The 19,800-nt window shown below is 41.9% G+C and overlaps 2 protein-coding genes across 11 annotated transcripts; both read right to left on the bottom strand.

Moving 5' to 3' along the window:
- Positions 1-1,959: 1,959 nt before the first annotated feature.
- Positions 1,960-5,128, bottom strand: gcnt4a (glucosaminyl (N-acetyl) transferase 4a). Of its 3 annotated transcripts, XM_076998078.1 has the most exons (4): positions 4,927-5,128; positions 4,663-4,681; positions 4,533-4,575; positions 1,960-4,186 (listed from the first exon to the last, which is right to left on the bottom strand). In XM_076998078.1, the coding sequence occupies exon 4, from the start codon at positions 4,183-4,185 to the stop codon at positions 2,914-2,916; it is 1,272 nt and encodes a 423-aa protein (XP_076854193.1). In that variant the 5' UTR covers position 4,186; positions 4,533-4,575; positions 4,663-4,681; positions 4,927-5,128; the 3' UTR covers positions 1,960-2,913. The 3 variants fall into 3 exon arrangements, with proteins under 3 accessions (XP_076854193.1, XP_076854192.1, XP_076854191.1); XM_076998077.1 differs by having other exon boundaries at positions 4,663-5,128; XM_076998076.1 differs by lacking the exon at positions 4,663-4,681 and having other exon boundaries at positions 2,197-4,186; positions 4,927-5,124.
- A 158-nt stretch (positions 5,129-5,286) lies between these two features.
- Positions 5,287-19,733, bottom strand: ankrd31 (ankyrin repeat domain 31). Of its 8 annotated transcripts, XM_076998072.1 has the most exons (24): positions 19,302-19,520; positions 18,955-19,031; positions 18,644-18,708; positions 18,476-18,516; positions 18,307-18,368; positions 17,038-17,178; positions 16,498-16,677; positions 14,622-14,764; positions 14,391-14,535; positions 14,101-14,168; positions 13,432-13,606; positions 12,146-12,210; positions 10,538-12,011; positions 10,284-10,439; positions 9,647-9,789; positions 8,508-8,718; positions 8,315-8,427; positions 8,114-8,216; positions 7,782-7,878; positions 7,247-7,664; positions 6,707-7,051; positions 6,435-6,569; positions 5,954-6,101; positions 5,349-5,654 (listed from the first exon to the last, which is right to left on the bottom strand). In XM_076998072.1, the coding sequence occupies exons 1-24, from the start codon at positions 19,391-19,393 to the stop codon at positions 5,530-5,532; spliced, it is 4,722 nt and encodes a 1,573-aa protein (XP_076854187.1). In that variant the 5' UTR covers positions 19,394-19,520; the 3' UTR covers positions 5,349-5,529. The 8 variants fall into 8 exon arrangements, 7 of the variants coding, with proteins under 7 accessions (XP_076854189.1, XP_076854186.1, XP_076854185.1 ...); XR_013129651.1 differs by having other exon boundaries at positions 5,347-5,654; positions 6,850-7,664; positions 19,302-19,521; XM_076998071.1 differs by having other exon boundaries at positions 5,347-5,654; positions 6,707-7,664; positions 18,644-18,694; positions 19,302-19,321.
- Between the last annotated feature and the right edge of the window lie 67 nt (positions 19,734-19,800).

The raw sequence follows: 19,800 nt of genomic DNA on the forward strand, positions 1-19,800 counted from the left end.
TACTCTGGGAGACTCCAGAAACCCTCTCGACGGTGACGTGACTGAGTATAACGTCTACATGAAGTAGCCAGTGTTGGTAAAATTTACCCAGTGATGTTGTAATTCCTTGTAATAATTTATTAGTTACATTATATATATATATATATATATATATATATATATATATATATATATATGACCTCACAGCATGGTTTGCGTTTGTTGAATACGGGATACTAACCCTACTGCATAGTACAATGGGGACCAGTATTCAGTATACAGTACATACTGAGTGCAGTATGCATCTTGTAGTCGGCCATTTTGAATGCAGCCCTTAATTTGGTCCTAAAAAACTCTCTGTACAGGGGCTTCTCCCTCACGACCTCCTTAACCGCTGTTTCATATTGTTGGATGTAGGTGTTCGTATTGACAGCTAATGTGGACGACTGGCCAAGTTCTAGAGGGGAAAACAAAGAGTATCAGAGCCATTTAAATATGGAACACCAATACTGCTCTCAGTTTCCTTGAAATGCAAATTATGTAAATGATATAGAATAACAATAACTAAAATAGAACGCACTTAAAATGCACAAGAGAATACCATGGGTCAGTTATGAAAGAAGCCCTGAAATATAATGTACGTTTGTCTATGCAAAAACCAACCAAGAGTTGGCCCATAATCACTTTGAATAAATGCAAAAACCCGCAGATGTCAGGAGACCTATGTAAACATATTTTTCCAATTATTTTCCAGTGTTTAGAGTCTTGCATTGTTTTACCTTGGCGTGAAAAGCTGCAACACTTACTAGTAATTATTCTATAAAGTGCCAAAAAGAGGTTGTGAATTTGGGAATTGAGACGGGAATTTGGAAACTTTAAACTCAGTTCTTATATAACTGACACTTTTATTATTGAACTATGGCTGAACATACATTTGCATCGATCACGTGAACAATGTAAGGACTTGTGAGTAGTCATACAATACTTAACAACGCATGATGGAAGTGAAATATCTGTCAACTTGGGTATAATTACGTACTCTAAGACTCCCCTTTTCATTCATGGCCCTGTGTCACTGTATGCGTGAGACTTGAATGCTCTTTGCAAAGAGCTTGCAAATAAATACAAAAGACTTGGTTCTGTTCTTCAACAATCAAACTCTAATAGTGGCTTAAACAACCCAGTTGGGACACATCAATCTACATATGAACAGAAACAAAATAAATCAATGGTAAAAAAATGAATAAATGAAGTGATTATGATTGTGAATGCTTATATATTTCATTATATTTACTAACACATAAAATAATAATGTTTCTAAGCAAATGCCAAGACTTAATCTCCTTCTGAAATACAGACACAGGTTTAATTGTTATGCATTTCTGTACACACTTAAATTTATTTAATGCTTGTTAAAGGTTACCATTTGCTGGTATGTAACAGGACCTGAACTCCTTTAGGCATTTAGTCAAAACACATGCCATGTCCACCACAAAACATCTATCTTCGTCAACAGAATGATTACTCTCGTTAATAGCATGTCCTACCTGACCTTTCAAACTTTTTTGAAGAAAGCTGTAAATGATGTATTTCTTTGTGTACTGAGAGAACGTGGCAACCAGGATGTAACACGGGGTGTACAGCAGTCTTTAATTTGAACAGATCATGCGAGTGAATTAAACAGTCCAGTCACCCAACACACTCGTTTCATTTCAACATTTAAATGACATCCCTAAGTACTGTATCAGTTATGTCTCTTTTTGCTAGTGCTAATGATAATAACTCACTAGCTACTATTTCAGCCCTGAAATTTATTTTACGGCTGCCCTCAGGTGGACACAACATATGGCCTCGTGATGACGTCTACCCAAATGGAGATTTTTACTCATGGAAAAATGCTATCAATGCTTTATGAAGTTACATCACCATGTCAGTAAGGAAACAGATGTTCATGAATTGATTCTTCCGTAAGAACTTCGTGCGTAGTACCAGGCCAGACGACACACAAGCACGCATAGAAAACATTTGACGCCAATCTAAATTACAACACAGTGATGTGGAATCCCCCATGTCTGGCTTTTGAACTCTCTGAGGTAGATAGATAGCTGTTGCCAAGGGTTCTCAATCTGCCACCAGAGATTGGGAGAATGATGTGGTTCTGAAGCGCACGGACATATTTATTTCTTCTTGTGATCTTATCAGTACTTGTATAGTCTACTTACAGTCATCATTTTCGTAAGTAGTGAGTGTTTTGAAATATGCACAAACTTGCTGTCCCAGACTAATAAAATTAGTGAATCAGTCATTTCAGTTTGTTATTATCTTTATTTAAACAAGACATTGTCCCATTTGTGCAACACTAGTGCTTGCTCTCTGAGAGAATTAGTATTTCCAATACAATAATTCAATTGTTTTGTGTAAGTCAAGAGACACTGCCACAGAACTCTTAATATCTTATTATCTTCTTATTAAGATAAATGATGTCACTCATTTCTCTCAAACATGCCTTCCACATATTGAAGAGGCACTTAAGGTTTTCATAATAATATTTAAAAAACAAATAAAGTATTTAAGTCTTATATAATAAAAGTCACTGAGGTAGAAACTGGGTATTCCATATGCATATGTAGCACATGTTCTTCCTTCTGAAGATATTTCACTTTTTTTACTAAAGCAAAAAATAAAATAAAATAAATCCATATTTCAGTCTAGGATGAACCAGAAAGGCACTATTCATCTCATCCATTGAAAATCTCTTTTTGTAACTGACATACATAAGAATAGGTTGATTGTTCTGTCACAGTTATCAAGGGAATCAAATAACATTTCACAAGCACTGTTTGAATCCAGTACAAAAGCAAACACACAAACACTTTTAGACCCACACTAAATAAATAAATTTCTTTCTTTTCATTGGACATTATTCAATCACTGTCAACGTTTTTTCTTTTCCGCAAGTTTCTCCTCGAGACATTTAATAAGGAAAGGGTCAACCTTGGGGTCAAATTTGTTTGCAAACCAGTGGCCATACTCCAATAACCACCGGAGCTCTGCGGCTCCATAGATGCAGACACTACGCATGTGCATCCCGGTACACGGGGGATACAGAGACTCTTCCAGGTAGTTCCACTTCACCAGCCTGGTCTTGCTCTGCAGGTCAGTGACGTCAGGAGCGGAGCGAGGAATCTCTCCGGGCACCCCGGGCACCCGCACCAGCGTGGCCCAGAAGTGCTCGTCCGGAGAATACGTATCGGCCGACCACTCGAGAAAATCTTTTGCTAGGTGGCTGGTCTGCACATAGTGGACAAAATCATGCGAAAGTACGAAGTAGGCACTTCCTATAAACATCTCAATGTCATGTGGTGGAGGGCTTTTGGTAAATGTAGTCCTAACGGGTAATCTCTGGTACTCGTAGGGCACCTCCTGTAGTTCATACTGGAAGCTGAAACGCTCTTTCTTCAAGTCGCTCGGCCGGCTCGTCTCCAGCATGTTTGCACCATCTAACTTCTTCAGCTCCCCCACCAGCTCATGGTTGGACTTGAGTGGGAAGTCTTGCCCACACAGGTTAATAACATATTTCCACTTGACCTCCGAACTCATTAGGTCTGACAGACAATTGAGGTCAGCACTGAGTCTTGTGATGTGTGCATAGTGCACTGACTCCAGTTTGGAGGCGATTATGATGTTTGGAAAACACTTGGCCAGGTTTTTCACTGCCGCGATGAACGCCCTGGAGGATTTCTGATCATAATGAACGCAGTATATATTATGTGGTGCGTAGATGGCTCTAATAATCCTCTCCACCATGGGCATGTTCTTGTGCACCACTAAAGAATAGGCCAGTGGAAAGTCTCGTTCTTCTTCAGTCACCGTAATGTCATCGTAACCCCTTGCCTTGCTATATTTTTGACAATTCTCGGTGAAGGATGCAATGCTTTCATCATCTAAATCCACAATGTCTTTGCGCCTTAGCTCCAACGTCTTGCCAATTTCCACTGGATCCAGCTGGTAAACGGCTGTACAGTCAATGGCATCTTTGTTGGCCTGAGTTCTGGTTGATCTTCCTGTAATTCCATAAGGATCGATGTAGAATTTGTTCTTCATTAAAACCTTGACGTAAACAAGCTTCAGAGCACACACTGTGAACAATATTGCAAATAGTAGGTAGAACTTGTGTCTCCGCAAAGCAACACATCTCCTTTTCATTCTGTGGCAAAAAACAAAAAAAACAGTGAGACACGTAGTCATTCTTCTCTTATCTTCACAAATTCTATGAAAATAACTTCATCTGGTTTAATCATTTAGGTATTATCTAGTTCAAACAATTCAATGCATCGGTCATATATATGGGTCAAAACATATCAACATGTAATTTGTATAGACTTCATGTGCTTGGTCTTCTATTCCCAATAAACAAACTGATTCCGTATTTCCTGTATACACAACTCATTCATATAAGCATGCTTCTTTCTTTACTGATGTCAGCTAACCAGTAGGAACTACTTAATCTTTAAAGTCTTGCGCAACACTCTTAAAGCAGGTACCTCTCCTACCTTGGACTCTAGAAATGTGCCACGTGCCATCAAAATCTCCAACCTGTTGGAGGAATAAATCGTATAAATAAGCTGAAATACATTCTTCTGTCTTATATCTACATTAGATCAGACTGCGGTCCGCTTTCACCTGCATTATGTGTTCGTGTCTTCAGGAGGTAAAACCATAAGAACCAAAATATTAGTGTTAAGGGAACGACCTAAAACATTTAAGTGAGTCTTTTCACTACGACAGAAACAATATGCACTTTGTAGCCTAAATACACATTACACGACAATAAATACACAATAAAAGATGAATTATAAACGCACGTGATAAACAAATATCCCGATATTCAAAACGTTAAGCATTTGTTCTAAACTGTAATCTAAATCCGTGTTATCACGCACTTACATTTAAGACCTCGGCTTGTGTTTTTTAAGAAAACGAGTTTAGTTTTCGCTCGTCTAGCACGAGAAGGTCCTCCATTCGCCCTCCGTTCCTGTCGTTTAACTCGGAATCAGAAGAACGAGTTCAGGAGCTGCTGATTTATCTGCTGACGGCAGCGAGTGTGAGGTGGACGGACAGTGGGCGTGGCCTAGGCAGCAGTCCATGGTCAGTCGAGCAGGTTACATGGCCCCGCCCACAAACGCGGTTAACTACATACAGTAAACTGCAAAAACTTTTAAGACCCACAGAATTGAAAAGACTGAAACTAGGCTATAGAAGAGTTTGAAAGGCAGAGCCCAAGAGAAACACATTCATTTAAACTTCATATCAGTCATAATAATATTACCAATTACCAAATAATATTACCAACACTACGATGAGGCCAAACGTTTTAGATTTTGTCATAACCAGTTTAATTATCAAACAAGTGACATAAATTACTGTTTAACAAACACCGCCTAACAACGCTGTAACAAAACATTTATTACAAGGATTACAGGGATATCTTTGTGGATCTTTCAGGTCCAGATTATCACAGGAATTTTAATCTTCCTCTAATGTAGCGCTTCAAAATTCCCAGTCTTCATTACGTATGAATAAGTCCCAGTATTTGTCCATGATGGCACAAGGCATGAACTCCTCATCACTGACCAGGCGCACAGTGTAGATGTCCAGGAAACTTCTGTTTGTTTCTGCCAAGAAAAAGGTCAGCGTTTCCATTGTATTAGGTCAACAATATCATCTAATTTACCTTTCATTAATCATCTAATTTACCTTTCACCAATAAATGTATGCCTATAAGGGCACCAGCATTTCTCTTTAAATTAAATATTAAGCAACGTACTCAAAATAACACTTATTTATTTCATCCAGCATACTAAAACTTTCCTTTTGATACTAATCTTGGTTGGCAGATATGAGAATTTTGCAGGGGCGTGTGTGTCTGTGGTGATGAATGGCGCTAAAGCAGCCTCCAACCACAGCACTGTACCTCCAACACTCCCAGCCGCACCGCACACCGGTGGGTGTCCTGTACCAGTGGGTTTCCACGCACGCTCCAGCGGCCGCTGCGGTCTCTTTTCAACACTCAATCCGGCGGTTACAGTGTAATCCCACAGTGACCGTGACTGATACGTTACCTGTAAAACGAGGACGGGTTTGACTGACTGAGCCATGTTTCATACACCAACAGCCAGACCGCAGTCTCATGAAGATTTCTGAAGTGTTTGTTATACTAGGCAAGCGCCAAGCGATCCAGGCCAAATGACGGTTAGCTTTACTCTTTACTGTACTCTCTGCTGAGAGCATCACTTTTCCGTGCAATCCCCATTCCCAAAAAACGAACCAACAGATGCCTCTGAACATATTTTGAATCCAAAAATATTTTTTGGACACAAATGAACATCCTGACTTGTCACAAAGGCCTAGGACAGTCCAGTGATGATCCGAGCCCTGCCGCTGAGGACTCTGACCTTCTCCCAAGCAGAAGTTGTGGAGACGGGGCCACCCAGAACATCGCTGACCCACTCCTCTGGAAGGAGGAAGAGCTTCCCGTCGCCGTCTCTGATGGAGCCATCCTGCAAGAGAGAGGCCTTGTGGCACGATCCCTTGAAACAAAACACAAACATAAAAGGATTATTCTTAAAATGTATGCAATTAAAATGTTTCAGAGATCACTAAAGTCAGTTTGCTGCTAAGTGGCATATGTAATAGTGACAGAAAAATTGCACAGAAATTGTAGTACCATTAGCGTTAGCTCCAAAGTGCTCTCCTCAGGTTGAATAACTCCTTTACTGATTAGACTTCTCAAAGTGCTGCCGTCACAATCTGGCCCTGCATATTCTGACCGTACATTAGGATAAGCTGTGTTTGAGATAACACTCTCACTTTCAGGAGTCCCTCGTGTCGTAGCAGTCTGGGAAAGAGTAAGAGCTGTTTGGCATCCTGAAGCAGCAGCAGACGACACCTGCAGAGAAAGCGCTGGCCGGCGTTTTGGGCCCTTTTGGCCCGATGTTGCCTGTTCGTGAGCAGATGCTGATGTCCTTTTAGTGGCGCTCTTGGGGTTTTTTTTCTGGACTTTTACCTGTTGCTGTGCCAAACACAAGAAAGTCGGTTCGGGTGTTAAATTCATAGGCGTTGCACAACTTTCCATGACAAAACCTTCTATGATGTCACTACTATAAATCACAAATCCAGTCGGATGAGCAGAGAGTGGCGCGTGTTGTTTGACGGCGTGCCCATAGGAGGGACCTGGAACCAGAGCAAACACAGGTGTGGTGCTCACCGAGGACTTGGTAGCAGGATCTGTAAACACGGCTTCTCCTCTTTTGGAACCTGACTCACTGACTTCTGTACATTTAGTACATCCTGACTGATTTTGTGGTTTAGAGACACATAAATGTGTCTCTGCGGCAACTGGAAGTGAGTAACTATGTTCCCACGTATTGGTACTCTCCTCGTGGTCAGTGTAAGACTGTCGGTCAGGCCGGTCAAGGTTCAGCACCGAGGAACCCGAAGGGTTAATCTGCAGAGAAGCAGGTTGACCAGGAGTGACGGACTTGGCTGGCCGCTGGTGTTTGAACGTCACTTTGTGCTTCAGCTCATTCTGCTTCTGGAGGAGAGCGAGTAGTTTCTTCTGACGACACGCCAGATCCATCAGGAGTTCCCTCAACTCGCCCTGACGGAAAGAGTCAGGCGCTACCCTGCGATTTAAATCACGCACGCTGATGACATCTTTGTACACTTCTTGGCATACTTATTATCAAGTGTAAAGTGAAAACACACATTTCCTTTTTTTGTGTGTATAAATAAGCACTCACCTATACAATTTAGTTAAATCGTTCTTCTCTGCCTGTTGTTTAAGGAGCACTTCATTCATCACGTGCTGCGTCTCTGATAAGGCGTCAGTAAATCTGTCTACGTCCAGTACAATGAGGACAAGGAGTCTTTACTTCATCAGCATACAAGGACTGGCCTTCAACTATTACATTTTCAAGTTATCATATGTAAAAGCATAAACATTCACACTGTAAAGCATTATAACTTTGTGGAGATTGACAATATCTGGCAGCCAACTCACACTGCCTGACGTACTAATTTATAGTTGCCGGTATGTGCAAAGAATGTTTTCAATATAAAGAAAAAAAATTACCACAGTCTTCAGGATCTCTAAGTTCCCAGATGGACAACTCTGACTGCTTGTGTTCCACTTCTTCAAGTGTTAGCTTTATGGCTTGAGACCGATCTGGCCCAAACTAGATATTATTTTTAAAATGATAAAATGTTTAAATCATAAGCATGTGTATGATGTTATAAAATGTTATGTAGTGGACTAAAAAAGGCTGTTACTGACTTGGATCGAGTCTTCATCACCTCCAGCATGGCCTCCTTGGGTTCTTCTCAGCTGTTTTGCTATGTCATCTTCACAGCAAGAGCAGGCAGAAGGTGGTCTATGAACTCGGTGGTCTGAAATAACGATTTAAGATTATCACATTTGTGTCCAATGTTTTATCACTGTGCCTATCAGTTTATGGCAATGACATTACCCTGCAACACATGCTCACAGGTCGAAGGGTCAGAGGTCGAAGGTTCAGACCCGTGCTTGGGAGACTCAGGTGGCTGTTCAGGTGCAAGAGGTCCTTTAAAGGTTGACAGCAACTCTCTGATGTTGTCGTGGACGGCGAGGTCCAAGGCTGTTTGTCCATTCATGTTCTTGTCATGAGGGTTGGAGCCAAACTGGAGAAGGAGCTTCACAACCTGCACATGAATGCAACAACCTCATCAGGGTATATACAGAGATTCTTAAGTTGAATTTAATACCTTTTTAATACCTACAAAATATTTTTTTAATACCAGCATGACTGTATTAAAAAATAGTACCAGTGGTTACTGAAGTGGCCTCTCGGTTGTTGCTAACCACTGGCCTAAGCCAGTCTTTAAACAGGCATGAAAATGGGTCAGGGGTTTAAAAAGGTGAGAAGACTGGGAGGGGGAGTGAGGGGGGGGGGGGGGGGGGGGGGGGGGGTTGACAGGTGACGGCACGGGGATACGGCGATTACCATTACGTCTTATTTTATGTCACCGTTAACTACACGGGGTTGACGCGAACTTAATAGGCTCATCTATCTACCTATTTATCACAAGAGCTTGTGGCTCTGACAGTGTTCAACGCTGTAGCGAACGGCAGTAACTTTGTTTTACCGCGAAATGTGAAACCGGTACCCCCCCCCCCCTCCGGATCTACACGATTCGCGTAGGTCACCCTTTTCAACTTCAATACGGCGAATTTCGCCGAAAGGTGAGATTTTCATGCCTGTTTAAATCCCATAAGTGTTTCGCTAACAGGTTTGGCGGCAAACCAGCCGGTATTTAGGTGACTGGCGCATGCGCGAACAAATATCAGGTCGCGTCATATCACTGCTAGCAACATATAAATAAATCTAATTTAAGGAGTTTTAGGAGAAAGGCCTGTACATAACACATATTCAAAAACGTCTAGGCAGTTGGATGAGCGTTGGAAAATTTAATACCTCGTCAGATTATTTACCTTTATTTACTACCTTTTAATACTTTTTACAACCCCGCGGACACCCTGCTCATGTACCTTTACGTGGTCAACACACACACACACACGTGTGTGTGTATATATATACAGTATATATGTTGCATATATAAAGCTGTTCACCTCGCAGTGTCCAGAAGAGACGGCGTCATGGAGAGGGGTGAGTCCCTCGAGTCCCCTGCACGTCACATCCGCCCCAGCCGTCAGCAGCAGCTCCACCACGCCCACGTGACCTTCAGCACTGGCCTCGTGTAAGGCTGTCCATCCTGACCACGAGACACAGCTTACAGGTTCTTACCACACCTGCAGGCATTATAACTTAATCTATTTAAATAACGGGACACATTGGCTGTGTTCAAAATAGACTACTACATACTGGATACTGCATACTGGACTCAGTGTATACTGGATACTGCATACTGGTCCTCGTAGTAGTATGCAACAAAAGCAAAGCACACTACGGGGTCACGTGAACATAGCGTTGCATGATGGGATGCAGTACACCACGAAGATAGCTCTGTTCGCGTACTGGAATATTTTGCGGAAGTAGTAGGTCATCCGGGTATGTTTCGCGTACTGGAAATTTTCATTTTGGTCACATACTGCAGACGACATACTGATTTGGGGCTCGATCAGTACGCCAGTAGTATGTAGTAGGCTATTTCGAACACAGCCATTGAACGTGTGTCGGTGTTGGGACATAATAATGTGTTGCTTTATGATATGGGTTAGATGTACCGTAAACTTTTTTTTGGCTAACCTGCATTGTCTGAATGGTTTACATTGATGCCAGCTTCAATTAGGCTTTTAGTCCAGGCCAAGTCTCCTTTTCTGCAGGCGTAATGTAAGTACGTCTCTCCTAGACCGATTCTCCTATGGAGTCTTCTCTGGGAGATCTTTAAAGCGGGTTTTGTGGCTACATTGTAAAAAGGTTAAAACATATTACAATACCTGCTGGTTGTTTGGGTCCACACACACACACACATATGGGAAGAATACTATCTGTGATATCACCTGCGCTAGGCGTTCTGACCCTGCGGGCCTTCTTGTGTTTGCGTTTGGATGGGACCTCCTCTACTTTTCCTGTCCTCTGCTCCTTTCTCTGCCGACTCACTGTATCAGTGTGCGAGACCTCTACATTTGCAGCTATGTGGCGACGCTCTTGTCCCGCTGTCTCTGTACCCTGACTGTCGTCTAGTTCTGAAACCAAACACAAGGGCTCGAGTGCCTTTTCTGTTAGTGCGCCGACAAAGATCTCTGTGTGCGATGGGTCAATTATGTCCTCTGGCTGTTTTCCACTGTTGGAGTTCCCGGGAGCTTCGTACCAGTCGTTCTGCTCGCCGTTTCTTTGTCCGTCCCAAATGCTGAGTGCTGGAGTTTGCTTCAGGCCTTTCTGGATGGTTGCATCTTCTTCAACCCTGCCACAGGTCTGTTCCAGCTCTTCAATGACTGTGCAGTCTGAATCCCCGAAACTGTCCGATTCATTTTCCACACGAGCGTTACTATTTCTCACACACTCCACGAACGCTCGAGTCCCAGTGGGCCCAGCGTGAGGACGTAAGTCCATCTGGGATCCTCTATTGTCCTCCAGGTGCTGGATTTGTTTGATGGGCGTGTCTGACTTACCACTCAGTGAAGATTGGTGAAAATCAGGTTTTGCAAAGGTCAGTACATTCAAGGCTTGCTTTTCAGAGCATGCCACTCGGTTTGCAAGACTCTTTAACGTGTCTGTGCTGGTTTCACTGGTAAAGGTCAGTGGCAAAGATTTCTGCTTTTCTTGGTCAAAACATGACTGGACTCTGACTGACTGGCTTAATGTGTGACTACTTGAATCAGTCATTGTAAGCTGCTCACGATGTGATTTTGTCTGCCCTAAGAGTGCCTCTCTCACCCGGGGCTCCGGGCTGCACGTGAGCCCCTGGTCAAGAACTACACTGATCAGAAGAGATGGTGATTCAGTGCTGTTTGATTCCACGTACTCCTCTACGTGAAGAGGCGGTGCTCCTGACGGCTGTACATTAATACCCACCAAAGACTGTACTTCTGTGTGTGATCCAACAGTTTCATTCAGACAGGGTGTGGCTACAGAAACTCTGCACGTCTCCTCGTGCAAACCTATTGTGCGCGAGGCACATGTATCTTCAAAACAAGTACCCGTTTGACAGAAAGCTGGACCTGAGTCATGGCCAGCCAGATCTGCGCTATTGTTCTGTGGAAAGTCAGGACAATCGGATCCTCCTTTGGTCAAGTCAGCCATGGAGACAGAGTGCAGGTCAAAGTTGAGTAAGTAATTTAAAAAGTCACTGTCTTTGCTTGCCAAGGTGGTTCTTCTCATCCTTCTTCTTGTCTCGGTGGAATCACGGTCATCCATGAGGCCAGTCTCTTGAGCATCGGCACCACCGTTCAACAACTTCTGGGCCGCTTCGTAAGAACTCAGCGAGTCTTTACACTGACCCGCATTAGTTTTATTAGCATCTGAAATCCAGCTCTGAAATAAACGTGCAGAAGACGCAACTACATTAAGATCCCATACTGTAGTAAAAACAGCTGGAAGACAAAAAACGATCAGGCAGTTTTAGGTAAGATGAGCACATTGTGACTTTAACAGGGAGGAACACTCACTGGAAATAAACGACACCTCTCGTTTACAGCGATCGCACTTTCCTTCACTGGTTCACCATCAACCCCTAAAATAACAAACACGGTCAAATACTAGCAGAGTTAATTACTTTGAATCAAAATAGAGCTCAGGGCCCCATGGGACACTTTACAAACTGCTTAAAAAATTAGGAAATAAATAAAAAGTCAAGATTAAGAATAAACGTTTTTATTTATTTTTAAAATGTATGGTTATGACTAAGCTGAAAAAAAAAACCCCACAATATTTTATAAAGGTAGGCGAGGCAAATCAAAGAGCAGAAAATAATGAAAAATAATACTTTTCATTTCGAAAACTTACAAATATAAAATAAACAGCCAAATGGAGCACTAGAAACCATGCATTAACATAAACAACGAGGACCATTTCCCAAACAAATTTTAGTGTTCTTTCATTAACGTCAGCATATACACCCAAGAGAAGCAACTCCATTTTGGTAACATTTCTACAACTGTGTACATTTACATACACCTATGTTTGAAAGAAGCATGGAAATGTATTAATCTAAAGCAAAAGAGTCTGCAGAGTCATTCACACTGTGCCTGGCTGCAGAGAATTCCTGAGTGGCACTTGAAGCCCAGTGCCCAGGTGATGATGAATGAGTCTCTGTGTAGTCCACAGTGACATCACTCTCAGCATCGCTACTTAAGCAGCGTGAGGAGTCTGATCCCAGGGTCTCCTGGTCTTGAACCAGTAAGGAGTCATGAATATTGGAGTCCACTGCTTGGTACCTTAGTTGAGGCACAGACTGAGCTGAAGGCTTCACTGAGAAATGAGAGACGACACCTCTGTTCAGACTCACCTGAATCTGCACTGCAAAGCTAACATGTTTGTTTTTTATTATGGTAAGTAATTACGGCCAAGCGATACTGTTGATGAACAAGCTCGTGCATTACTAGACAGAGAAATAAATACAGTTCTTTAATTTTATTTTGTTATATCTAAAACTTTCATTTTAGGGGCAAAAAAAGGTCCTAATTTGCCTAAATCCAAATGGCTCTCGTTAAAGGAATGCAACAATTTTCTTTCCTATCAATCTTCAGAGGTTACTGAATACTGATATTTGAGAAGCTACTTCAGACTCTTAACATCTAAACTGCTCCCCATCACTTCTACTCTATTTATTCATTTTACTCCTCTCGTTATTCATTTTATCTGCACCTGCTCAACTAATATACATTGATTCATATTGCAAATTGTTATTAACCTAAGCCAGATGTCAGCTGGTGTGTGTATAATGGCGACCTACTAAATATCCCATGGACCATCTCTGGTTTCCTAGCCCCCCAGTGTATAGGTGTACCCTGAGCTGAGGCTGTGGATGAGTCCTGTGTCATTACTGTGCCCTCTGTGTGCAGAGTTTCAGTTTCACCGGACTGCAGATAGTTTCCGGCTTCACCCCCAGGGGAGGCCGGCCTGCTCCTCTGTGAAAGAACAAGAGAAGAATGCAGTTGGTCAGGATTCAAGTAGCAGGGATACTTATTTGATGAGTAAGTGATGGCATGACTTCTGAGATATGTGGTGGAGTCATGTCACGTTCTGGCAGAGCATGTGATGTAGCTCAGTGGACACTAAGCAGTCACTGCTGTCAGTAATGCCCTTCATCAGAAAGGCAAGAGGTACAGAGAACATGTAGATGTGGAAATGTTCTGGTCTAAAGTGTAAACGATCTGTTGTAGATGTTTATCACCGAGTTGTTCTAACCAAATAATTCCACCTGCTGGATCAAGTTAATGATCTAAGTCACGACCTCTATCTCAAAATCAAGAGGCATTGCCAAACCAACCAAAAACTGTGCCCGCTCCCAGACTCACAACTGAAAACCACGTGAGACTTCAAGAGATAAGGTTTGTGAGTTTGTTACGGAGTCACAGATCTTTAAGGTTAAGTTTAAGGTTGAAGGTTAAGGGTCACTTACTCTACTCTTCCTTAATGGCGTGTCTGTTCTGCTTTCCACAAAGGAAGTTGCACTAGACACCCTTTGAGCTGTTAGAACAATACACAGCTTTGTAAATGCAATCTGGTAGGAGACCATGCCAGTGAAATAATATTTACTTTTAAAGTTTTCTTTTCTACAACTGTACATTTACATACATCTACCTATGTTTGAAAGTAGCGTATAAATGTATTCGTCTAAAGCAAAAGAGTCTCTGTTACTTTGAAATAATTTTTTACTAGAATGAAATGTTCTCTTGAACACATTAATACCTGATAAAAGGTGAATTTTTGACTTGGGCACATATTTTCTAAGCAGTTTTTGTATAGTTGTGTCGTTGCAGAGGTCTATGGCAGCATCTCCGTTCTCATTCTTCAGCAGTGGGTCAGCGCCATGTTTCAACAGGAGATCTGTAATCTGGAGTCACAATCGTTGTAGTTTAATCAAGGCAAGCACAGGAAGTGTACACAGAGAGAAAGAACGTCCACTAAGATTGCACGCACCTTCACGTTACCGAGCACTACAGCATCATGGAGGGGCGTGACTCCGCTGTGCCCCGAGGGGTTGATCTGAGCACCTGCTTTGATCAGAGTTTCAGCAATGGCGTAACGGTTGTTTAGAACTGCCTCATGAAGAGGAGTCCAACCTGAAATAAATTTTGCCATGACTTAACGTCTCGTGGATCTCTGGGTCACTGGAGGCATTCCTGCATCAGACATTTGATGACCAAACCAGGATCAGTGAAACTGTAATCCTTTTAACAGGCATGAAAATGGGTCAGGGGTTAAAAAGGTGAGAAGACCGGGGGGGGGGGGCGGGGCATGTGACGTCATGGGGATACGGCGACGGGGCGTTGACATGTGGGGGGGGGGGGGGGGGGGTGACATGTGACGTCATGGGTATACTGCGACGGGGGGGGGTGGCTGCTGGTGTACGGGGATACAGCGACAGGTGATGCCAAATATTACGGAGCTCGTAAGGTGACATGTAAAAAATATAATAACGCGTAGCCACGACTTGCGAACGACTTACTAACGCGTGCGAACAAGATAATTAAGTATTACTTTATATAAAGCCAGGTTTACCTTCCTTGGGCAGTCAGTTCGCGAACATCCCTGGATCTGCTTGCTTTGCTGTGAAAAAATAAACTTTGTTGCCGCGTGTGAAAGGCGACGTTAGTATCTCGTTCCCACGCGTTAATAAGTCGTGGCCACGCGTTATTTATTTATTTTTTACATGATGTCACCTTACGGGCTCCGTAAAATATAGTAAAACCCATAAAAAAAATGTTTTGACTGTCATGTCAATGGATTCAATGTAAACGCAATCCGTAAACGCAAGAAGCCGCTTTCGCCATTCCGGATGGCTCAGTCAAAACCATTACGTCTTAATGAACCAATAAATACATCAGCGGCGAAAATTATTGTAAAAATACCAGGGTTCACGTGTTTTTATTTTATAACATGAGCTAAAGCACAGGGTAGACTCAAACGACAAGAGTTTACAACTTCATCTTCAACCTTTTCAGCCCTGGTGCGAATGTTATCCTCACCCGTCCCTGGATTCACCAGTTACAACTACAGACACACTAGATAAAAATCTTGATTCTTATTTTATATCACCGTTAACTACACGGGTTTGACGCGAACTTAATAGGCCCATCTATCTACCTATTTATCACAAGAGCTTGTGGTTAGATCTGACAGTGTTCAACGCTGTAGCGAACGGCAGTAACTTTGTTTTACCGCAAAATATGAAAACGATTGACCATTAATAACCCAATTAAATCCACCCAATTAAAATGTACGATCTGGTAAATGTAGTGGTAAATGTACGATCTGGTAAATGTAGTGGTAAATGTACGATCTGGTAAATGTACGATCTGGTAAATGTAGTGGTAAATGTACGATCTGGTAAATGTAGTGGTAAATGTACGATCTGGTAAATTTAGTGGTAAATGTATGATCTGGTAAATGTAGTGGTAAATGTACGCTCTTCTGACTTGTCCGCGGTGTAGCACTAGGTCCTGCTTCTCGTCCCGCTTAGCAGTAAATGAATAACATGAATGAAGAACGTTCGTATGATTGAAACGCTATTTGGCCTCTATGATGGTTCGGGGCGGAAACTGCTGGCAACTGTCATTTAAATTGCCAATTTCGGAAGTGCTCTGTTTGCTTATTAAGTCAATATGATAATTAAAATATATACATATAATCTACCGACCCCCCCCCCCCCCCCCCAAACAAAAAACTCATCGGATCTACACGATTCACGTAGGTCACCCTTTTCAACTTCAAAACGGCGAATTTCGCCGAAAGGTGACAGATTTTCATGCCTGTTTTAATGAAGGGGACTAAGGGGGAAACTGAATCAGTGTACCTGCGTTGTCTACCGGGTTGACGCAGGCACCCACTTTAATCATGCCTCTCAAGGACCGAAGGTCTCCCTGCATCGCAGCTATATGGACGAGAGTCTCTCCAAATAGGTTTCGTCTGTGGATGGTACTCAAACTCCGTACCTTCCCTGTTTTGGGACGTTTAATAGCTGATCCACGAAACCCTGAATGAGTAAATACATCATATAAATATTTCTACAACACTTTTCAGTTTTCCTCTAAAACAGGGGTGCCCATTACATCGATCGCGATCAACAAGTGTCGGTCGATCGCGAAGAAATGTGGGTAGATCGCATGACATTAAAAAGTAGTGGATGAATGACAGGCTATCGTCCATCTGCACTGACGGTTATATATTGATTGACATACATGGTAGCCACTTGGTCATCTTATAAGTAGCCCGCAAGCGGAAAGCTTGTGGGCACCCCTGCTCTAAAACATACCATTGTAGAAATGAACAGATTTTTTTTGTCAGGTAAGACAAGTAAAAGCTTTTGCAGCTTTGGATCACTTTTCACACTTGCCTGGGCTACTGCAGAGCCCTGTTTTTGGTCTTTGCTGCCTCCTATTGGACGGGTGTGGTAGGACATCCGTCTTCACGGCCTTTTTTTCAGGGGACTCAACTTTGCGTGTGCCGCGTTTCGGCCGAATGAACAAAGTCTTATCTGTAAGGTTCATACAGCTTTGCAAGGTCAAAGTCAAGTACTTTTAAGACACTTTCAAGGTCCATTTTCAATATTTTCCAGCACCTTACAGCTTTAAGATATATATTTATACAAATACACATATCCACAATTATAAATTTGCTTTTCATCATATAAAAGGAGATGGTACATGTACCGTGTTTGGTAATAGCATAAGAATAAGTGTATTACATAAGCTTGTTGGCATATGGTAGTTTGGTTAGGGTTTGTTCCGGTAGCTTGGCTACTAAGCTAGCAAATATTTTATTTAATGATAGTTCAAAACGCCCAATCTGAACATTTTCACATGTGCTTAAAAAAAATATATAAATTACATGTTTATAATATTAAAGGTGTAGGTTAAATTGCACATCAACCATTTAAAACACATTGTTATAACAATATGTCAAAAATATTTGCTGTGCACAGCTACGGTGATTCATCTGGTGTCCTACGTTGTTATTCTTCTGTGAAACCTGACCTGCTTTTAACACCTTTATGTCCTTTATGTTTGACTCTTCCTGACCATGAGCCTTTGCGGCTCCTCCCACTGGCCGTCTAAGACGACCCATGTTTTGGGTGCTGCATACACTCTGTGACAGGACATGTGAGGTCAAATGTTCTGGAGGTTTTGGTTTAGGACTGGCATGAGGTTGACTGTTCTTCATACACACTGCCCTTGTTTTTTTTCTAAACTGAGCAGGCTCTGTGAATGACAAACGTCTCATATAATACCTGTAAACTAAAGACTATATTGCAGCAATACCAGTCAAAATCCACTAGGTAGTGCGAGTTGTACAGAAGCTGACTCATCACTGTAGCACAGTGTACTGTCTATTTTGATATGGACATGCATAACATTGGGCACTGCCTTGTGAGTGAATCATATGAATTATTGTAATAAATAATTTTTGCTTGTGTAAAATGGTTTTAGGCTGTGAGATGTTTCCTTAGCCTCTTTTCAACTGTAGGCCCAAACATTTTGAATATGGACAGAAACCTTTGCAGCCACATTTCCACATAAACACAGTTAAGCACAGACCACACTAGAGCAGCCCGTCTCGGCCTTAGTAACCACTCAGTCCTACAGTAGCAAAGAGTCCGAGTTACCTTCCAAGTGCTCCATCTTTACTGGTTTCTCATCATCTTTGGTAACAGGATAATTTTGGCTTCTGAAGATGCAACAATACATTTGCATATGTCAATACTGAATGCATCGATTGCCTTGTGCAGATGTTGTCATCTGCAAATGTAAGAGTACAATTAAAAGGATACAAACCTAACTGAATTATTCAGTGGATCATCGGCAGTCTTTTTAGTCTGGAAAGACATTATGACATTTTAATCTTGCATAAACATAAAAACATTTTTAAAAGTGGTTAAATACCCTCTACAAGCTGGTGATCTTTCGTCCGTTGTAGTTGTGTGGACGATAGTTTAACTTTACCTGGGTGTTCACTAGAGATCTCTTCTCCACTCTGTGCACCAAAACTCCAATCTGGGGTGAAATGTCTGCCAAATGATTATTGTTTGAACAACTATTGAAACTTAAAAGCTATTTTAAAACTATGCAGCCATGTATAACAAGCCAACAATTCGGGTGCAGCTACAAAGGATTGTAAACCCAAACCTTGTGAAGGACATAGGTTAGATAGCTAGTTATTTTCTGAAATATAAAGTGCATTATAAATAAAATGTATTATTATTATTATTAACTTAATGTTGAGGAATGCCTGACAATGTTTATGGCCGCCTTACCATTGGCATAAGAGGTGTGAGGGCTACTGGGAACAGAAGCTGATGAAAGGCGTCCCACTGCAGTCACCATCATCAACCTGGTTAAGTCAACATTAAATGTGCTAACTAGTTAACTTCAGTTGCTGCTTTAAATTCATTTAACTTAATACTATAAATATTTAAAAATAAAAAAATATATATATGAATAATAAAATAAATAAAATATAAATATTTAAGTATTTTCACCACACTTCTAACCAGCTGGTTAACGTTACTACTAAAACAATCCACAGTGTAATTAGCTAGGCTAGCTAACCGCTAGTTTCCTGAGATACTTTTTTAATTTTACACCGCGAATTCCCGCCTGCCTTTTCAAGTAAAAATTTTCGTCCGCCTCCTCATTCTCTGATTCTGTTGAAACTGTTTCTTCTCGGTCTTGAGAGACAGTCGAGTCCATCATCTTCAGCGCCTCCTGTGGGTCGTGGACCCTTCAGACTCTAGCTTCGGTTAGCAACGCCATCACTCGGCTGCCTCAACCGCGACCGTTGGCGCGACGGTTGATTAAAATAGACGAAGCTGATTGGTGGAAAGGTGTGACGTACCTTTCACCAACCGGGCTCTCATTGGTGCTGCCTGGTTCTTAATGCTGGTTCTTCATTGGTGGTTTATTTGTACGCAAAATCTTGTTCGTGGCGTGGCCTATTCACCGTATTTCGCCACGCCCACTTTCAAGTGTGTGTTTCTTCCGCCTTTGTGTTAGAACTTCCGGTCAGCTATTTTTGCATTAGTGTACACTACTACATTTTAATGATTTTTTTCATAAAATATGCATTCTTGTCTATTTACTTCTTTACTTAATTACTTTAA

This window comes from Brachyhypopomus gauderio, chromosome 3, assembly GCF_052324685.1.
Source record: "Brachyhypopomus gauderio isolate BG-103 chromosome 3, BGAUD_0.2, whole genome shotgun sequence".
NCBI lineage: Eukaryota > Metazoa > Chordata > Actinopteri > Gymnotiformes > Hypopomidae > Brachyhypopomus > Brachyhypopomus gauderio.